Genomic DNA, 6972 nt, shown 5'->3' on the forward strand with positions numbered 1-6972 from the left:
CGGGAAACAAAAGAAGAGCAGTGTTCACTGTAAAATGAATGCGAATATAGAGCCTAATGTACAGAGATGAAATTGACGTTTTTTCTGGCAACAGCAAATGTTCAATGGCAGCCACGGTGCATACCTGCTCTGTTCTGCATTTCAGCTCGTAAGCATCATCAACACTGTCCTTATTGCCTTGACACTCCTATACCTTGGAAGCTACCTTGAAAAGCTGCCTGTGGTAAGTATTGAAGTTGCGCTTGCCTAATAATGCCATATGATTTTTGTGATGTACGTTCGGCGTGGTTAATAATTTTGGTGTGGGAAATGACTCTAGAGTGCTTCATTCGACACTTACGCTATTTGTAGGCGGTGCTGGCATCGATCATCTTCGTGTCGTTGAAGAAGGTCTTCATGCAAGTCAGAGATTTCTACAACTACTGGAAGATCTCCAAGATTGACGGAGTAAGGATGAGTTTGCATTTAGGGTGTACGCTTTAATGTTGCGTAACTAAATCTTAACATAGACAGGCATAGGTTACCTTTATTCTGTAACTAAATATGTAGCATAGAACAATATAAAGCTCAAAGGTAGTATTTTTGGCACCCTAGACCTTGTGTTTTCTCGACTGTGTTCACAATTTCATTCTTCGGGCTCTACAAAAGTAATCTATTTTTAACTAAGCTATATAAGAAGATAATGCTGCATATTTTATCTTGTGGATTTCTGATCATGTTGTTTGATTTTGCACTTTACAGCAAGTTTGGCTCGTGACTTTCTTCTCGACAGTGTTCGTGGAAGTACAACTCGGTTTGGTCATTGGTGTAGTGTACTCACTGCTGACTCTGGTCTACAAGATACAAAGGTAATGACCGTCACATTGTTAGGCGCTAAGGTATAGAAGAGAGCCGACGCAGACCGAAAACATCTGTAAATGCATCTAACTAGCGTTACGTTAGCGTGTCAAGGCAGCATCAAAGCTTGAACATAAGCATTTGACGTACTTGACTTTTCTATCCACCACAGGACTTGATTAAGATTTCTTCACCTCTCTTCTGTTCCAGGCCAAGCACATGCATCCTCGGACAAATTCCGAACACTGACTACTTCGTCCCAGTCAAGAAATATGGAGTGGTAAGTTGCCGATCAACGCCGCCAAGTGGTCTTGTTGGAACTTTGGTTCCGTCGACACCCCCTGTTCAAGGATATTTATCTCTTCATGTAGGAGTTTAGGAATTCTCTAGCCTTGGTTCCATGTCTAGGCAACTCTCATTAACATCTGGCGTTTCTTTAAATACGAATCTGGTCGTTTTCTTTGGTGCGATAAGTTCTCTGAGGCCGTGATATCATTCGAATTTACCAGGCACAAGAGGTTCCCGGAGTAAAAGTGTTCCACTTTGGCGGACCCCTGCACTTCGCCAACGCGGAATTCTTCAGGGCGGAGCTGTCCCGGAGAACGCTGATCCGAGTGCGGTAAGCTGAGCAGTCATTCGGTGATACCAAAAATACTGCGGCCATTGTGAAGTTGAGACATAGACTTTATGGCTACTACCTTCACGCCTTCACTGGCATATAAGGTGTCTTTTTTTCTGTTTAGATTATCACTATAATTTCACTTTTGTACACGCACACATAGATGAAATATGGAAGGAGCAGGCTGACAAGTGCCACCTAGTGGAACACGACGCCTGCATACTCTTTCAGCAAGGAGGAATTCAGAGGAAAGAAAGAGAAGTAAACGAACAGCATAGACAAGGAGAAAAACAAGTTTAGATGCCAATTCGTTGTAACAATTGCCGTTGTTAGGAGCTTTTGTATAAGCTTGCACGGTATAAGATTTCATGCAAGCTTGCACATAAATGTGAATGACGCTATGCTCTACACCGTCGGGCATGCAGCCATTTTCGGTAACAGCGCACTACGTAAAGTACACGTAGCGTCATTTTATAGATATATGCAACACTTCACTCTTTGAAAGAAGTGGAATGCCGAGGCGCGAACAAGCCATAGAGACTAAGGGACATGGTCTTAACTTATTGACTTGGAAATATTCAGCTAGAAAGCTTATGATGTGGAGTGCGTCAGAGTTTCGTCGTGGGTCATAATGAAATTTTTGTCCTATTACTACAGCAAAGTGCTTGCAGCCAGAAAGAAGGAAGCTGCTGCCACGACCGGTAAGCCATTGTACTGGGTGAGTGCAAGTTTATATTCATTCAAGTGTGCTTAAGAAAGAGTGGACCTTGAACTTCTTTTTGTGTAAAGCTTGTGCCCCTAATTGTTGCGCAATATGAGGGCAATTAAAAGGAGCACACGCTCGATAATTTGTTCTGTGATTTCTGACAAGTACACTTCTGATGGCCCTGCCATATGGCTTTACTCGTGAAACTCGTACGTCGAGAGCCTGTCTTGTCTCCGACAGCCTGCCTCGTGTTTTTTTCTCGTGTTAATTCAATGTGCTGATTTTGTCGTAATGGATCTTTACTAAGCAAGGGCTGAAGCTAGGGAGAGTTGTTAAATATCTATATAGATGTATCAGATGGTGTGTCAGCTCTTTGCTTCACTGTCCTGCCTTGTTTCTTCTTCCTCTCGTCATATATACATGCATTTTTCATCGAAATCAATCCAGTTGGAAGTCGGTGCTTTATGCCTTAGTCTATCCCATCACGTTTTTCTCAATTTTTGTATGCTCTGTAAATACCTTTTAAATGAATATTCACCAACATGCCCACTCGTTACACCCTGACAAGTTATAAAACCGATTTTGTTCCTTCATTCACAGGTGAACGCCGTGGATCCGAGCCCACCTATATATGACGAGCTAAACGATTCCATTGTCACCCTGCCATCTATGAACTTATCGACTAAGGTGCGCGTCGACGGAGATTCTTCGTCGGCTTCGTCTCTATCCGCTCCGTCGACGCCCTCAACCACCGAACTTCCAAGCCACGTCGTACTCGACTTCTCTCGAGTCACCTTCGTGGACGGCTCCAGCTCCGTGGTCCTGAAGCAGGCAAGCGGATCACGCACCCTCATTCTATAAATCCCCGAACTACTCAGCTATATAGAATACACAGCCCGAATAACAGCCCGAACTGCTCAGCTATAGAATATAGCTATCAACAATATTCTCAGCTGATATCAGCCACCAGCTTATCAGCTGATATGATAGCTGATATCAGCTATCAGCTGAATATATCAGCTATATTCTATAGCTGAGAAGTTCGGGCTGTCGTAGTATTTAGCTCATTCAAGAGCATGCGTAGTGTCTTAAATTCGGAAAATCACAAGGAAGGACACAGACCTTGTCATGGCGGCCATTTTGCTTTTACAAATTTAGGTGTTGTTTTTAATAATATAAAAGTTCAAATCATGCTTTAAAATATGAGCATGGTTTCATACCTGACGTAATGTTATTGTACTGTTGAGCCTTCTGTAAAAGCGGTCTAACAGCAGCTGCAATTTCAATAGTCTTACAGAGCTTAGGGTATTGAACACAGGTAGCACCTCAAAATAAGCAGAAGTTGAAAAAGAAGTTGATTACGAAATGTTTTGTAAAGTGTGGGTAATGAACCCTTAGGAGATGCATTTGACCAGCATAATCAGGCTACATCTTGTCTGAACGATAAATCTCAAAGAGGGACACTTTCAATGGTGTACCACCGCACCTCCGACATGAACACAAGGGGGTCTGCTCTTCACCCCCTTGCCCTCCCTTCCGCCCATGTGGCCATAGTGGCTATAAGAGCCCGAAGCATCGCAACAAGGTCCTTGTGTTTCTAGGGCAAGTCATGGGCAGTGCTGGAGGTCCTTAACCCGGTGTTTTCAGCGCCCCAGTAATCACCATCACTCGTCCACGGCCCTTTTAAAGGCCATGGTTTCTCTGTCGAGGACAAGAGCACTGAGGTTGTGTATGTCAAAGAACATCTGGCCTCAGTGACAGATTGTTCTCCTTCTCCCGCTTTCTAGTCCCTATTCCCTTACCCCAATTGCAGGGTAGCAAACCAGATACTCGTCTGGTTAACCTCCCTACCTTTCATCATATTCCTTTCTTTCTCTCTCATTATAGCGGTGGAAGATTATATTTTTAAATTGATGTCTAACCATTCTCTCACTGCAGTAAACCGCCGTCTTTGTATTTAAAAACACACACGCTCTTTATGCGATAAAAACTCGGGAGTGATGTATGAAGAAGCAAATTGGATGAAGATAAAACGCAGTGGGGCGTGAAAGTAAACAAGTTGGTAATGAAATGCAAAGAAGGGTACGAGGTGAAAAGGTTGAAATGCAGCAAATTTCGAAAACGGTAGCTAATTCAATCCTAGCTTCTTCACAACAGCAAAAGAAAAAAAAGGAGGGCCTACATAGCACACGCATTTGTGTGTTTACAATATAAGAAAGGCAAAAGAACATACTTCAGTATGCATATTTTGCCATTCTTTTGTTATTCTTACTCCTTACTTTGTTGCCTAGGTAAGTAAGCTATAGTTTATTTGAAGCGGATATCTGGAAATTATTGTGCGGACAATTCATAAAAGTAATGCATCTGAAAAACAATTGTGCTAATATTAGGGAACTTCCGCAAATTGCTTGCTCATTCAACAGTCGCTTGGACAACGTTTTGTGTCGTTGCAGGTCTTGAAGGAATATCGAAGCATCAACATCGTGATCTACATTGCCTGCTGCTCTGGTAAGCTTTCGTGCTCTTGAACCTTGTGTGACTCGAAGCACGTTATGTACAAGGGACGCTCTGTCGTTCTGTGCAAATGACATTGCTATCGCTTTTTTTTTTGTCTTCATAGCACCCGTGTATTCGATGCTCAAAAAGGGTGAAGTGCTGGAAGAAATTCCGGCTTCCAACTTCTACCCGTCCGTGCATGATGCCGTTATGCATGCAGGGAAACCAGAAAACGTAAGTATCATCCGCAATGCAATCACTACAAGATAGATTCGCTACCATTGGTTTTCAACAAAGTCCAAACGTGTTCAGAATTTTCGCACTAAATGTTAAGGAAAATTGGAGCTTCTCCTGTATTGCTGAGCACGTACTGATGTCTGCGATCGGCTGCTCCGGGGAATCTACATGCGGTTAACTACAGACCAAAAATAATAGGCAAGAATGACTCTTAGATCTGAAACAGTAGATGCATGCATGCAACCGTATATGCATGTATATCCTTTCAATATGTGCGTAATCGCGTTGAGAATTGCAATACATATGTGTATGCGTGTGTATGCGTGTTAATGGATGTATAACTGCATTTTCGTTTTTGTTTGTAGCATTTCAGTGCCACATTCTGTTTCCGGTTTCGTGAAATATGAGACCCGGTTGCGCCTACTATTTGTTCTACAAATTTCGCTGAACCAGATCATGCATTACCTATTCTCCGACCCTACCAAAATCCCAACCAGGGATTCTAGTATTTATAAATGAAAATAACACTGAAAATTCGATGACAAACGGGCACTAAACAAAAAGCGAGACTGCGTAGTAACAGAACAATACACAGATACAAGATTATTACAAACTAGTGTGTCCCAAAAAGAATACGAGAATCACTACAAGATAGATGAAAAATGCTTGAACAGTCGGTGGAGCTATGTTTCTACAAGTGGTCTTCTCGAAACGTCTTCTTCCAGCGACACTACTTGTTCAATTATTTTCAATCTCTTCAAGCTTCCTTGATCCCTTGAATCCCGGCGGCGGCGGCGGCGGTGGCGGCTGCATTTTCGATGGAGCCGAAAATGTTTGAGGCCCGTGTACTTAGATTTAGGTGCACGTTAAAGAACCCCAGATGGTGGAAATTTCTGGAGCCCTTCACTACGGCGTCCCTCATAATCTTGTCGTCGTTTTGGGACGTTAAACCCCAATTATATTATTATATATTATCTACCGAAGTTCTGCCTTGCAATATAGGCGTGACTTGTAGTTGGATGTGACGTAGCTGAACCAAGAAGCTCGCGGACATTTTGTCAAGTCTTTACCCAATCATTGAACTATGGGTAGAAATATACATTAAAGAGTACAAAACATCTTCCTTAAATGCCGCTAATGGATACAACAGTTCTGTAACGTAGGGCGGGAAATAAATTGAAAAGAAGCCAGCAAACTAGGCTGTCTTGCCGCCGCAGTTTCTAATAAATATAAAATGGAATTGCTATAATGGAAATGTAGTCAATTTATTGCTTGTTAGTCGGCCTAATATACTACGTGGAATTAAGTATTGAATGATTGTTTTTTTTTCACTATTAGGAGCAACCGTATGCCTTTGCAACTACATGAAGATGAACGGACGGAAACGCAAAGGCGGCAAGATTGCTTGCGTCTGCCCCTGAAGTGGAGACATTGTACATACAGCATAGAAAACATTCTCATCGCTGACTAGTCTGAGGGCAGCCACAACAATGCATATGCCAAAGACTTACAGAAGCATCTGTGACAATCCACACCCAGTGGATACATTCATGCACGTGGTCATTCTTTTAGTTGTATTTAGTATTGCATCAGCGCGTTTTAACATTAAGGCGTTTCTACGCAACACGTGCCCCTGTAGCCCGCTTCTCGTGACTGTGGAAGCATGTCTGTGAAATAAAAAAAAGCATGCTGACTGTAAGCTGTCTCACGTGACTATTCGCAATTTTTGTTTTCACACCACACATCTCACGAATGCGTCGTGTTAATAGAGGTACGACCACTGCAAGATACTCGCTGTGGTCGCTTAACCTGTACTAGTGGTTAAGTACTAGTTAAGTACTGAGTTAAGTACTGTTAAGTATTTAGTGGTTAAGCACTAGGACACGGGCGCTATTCCCAGAAACGGACCATCCTGAAATTGAACCCACGTTCGATTCCAGGGTAGCCCACAATTTTCTTATTGATAGTATTGCTCTAATCGTTTGAAGAGGTAATTAACTGAATTATGCCGTTATGCGGAACAATTCCTCCAAGCGATGGTAATTAACAATACCGCGGCTCACGGCGCTCATATATT

At 42.5% G+C, this 6972-nt stretch overlaps 1 protein-coding gene across 1 annotated transcript in view; it reads left to right on the plus strand.

Annotated features, from left to right (window-relative positions):
- The window catches only part of LOC119401564 (solute carrier family 26 member 6), a 45441-nt gene extending 38910 nt beyond the window's left edge, over positions 1-6531 (plus strand). The window contains exons 11-20 of the mRNA XM_037668464.2: positions 146-223; positions 352-447; positions 742-848; positions 1048-1117; positions 1347-1456; positions 2114-2174; positions 2763-2993; positions 4616-4670; positions 4783-4892; positions 6234-6531. Coding sequence (XP_037524392.1) covers positions 146-223; positions 352-447; positions 742-848; positions 1048-1117; positions 1347-1456; positions 2114-2174; positions 2763-2993; positions 4616-4670; positions 4783-4892; positions 6234-6263 — 948 coding nt within the window. The 3' untranslated portion in view covers positions 6264-6531. The remainder of the gene's footprint in view (positions 1-145; positions 224-351; positions 448-741; positions 849-1047; positions 1118-1346; positions 1457-2113; positions 2175-2762; positions 2994-4615; positions 4671-4782; positions 4893-6233) is intronic.
- The last annotated feature ends 441 nt before the right edge of the window (positions 6532-6972 follow it).

This window comes from Rhipicephalus sanguineus, chromosome 8 (assembly GCF_013339695.2).
Source record: "Rhipicephalus sanguineus isolate Rsan-2018 chromosome 8, BIME_Rsan_1.4, whole genome shotgun sequence".
NCBI classification, from domain to species: Eukaryota; Metazoa; Arthropoda; class Arachnida; order Ixodida; family Ixodidae; genus Rhipicephalus; species Rhipicephalus sanguineus.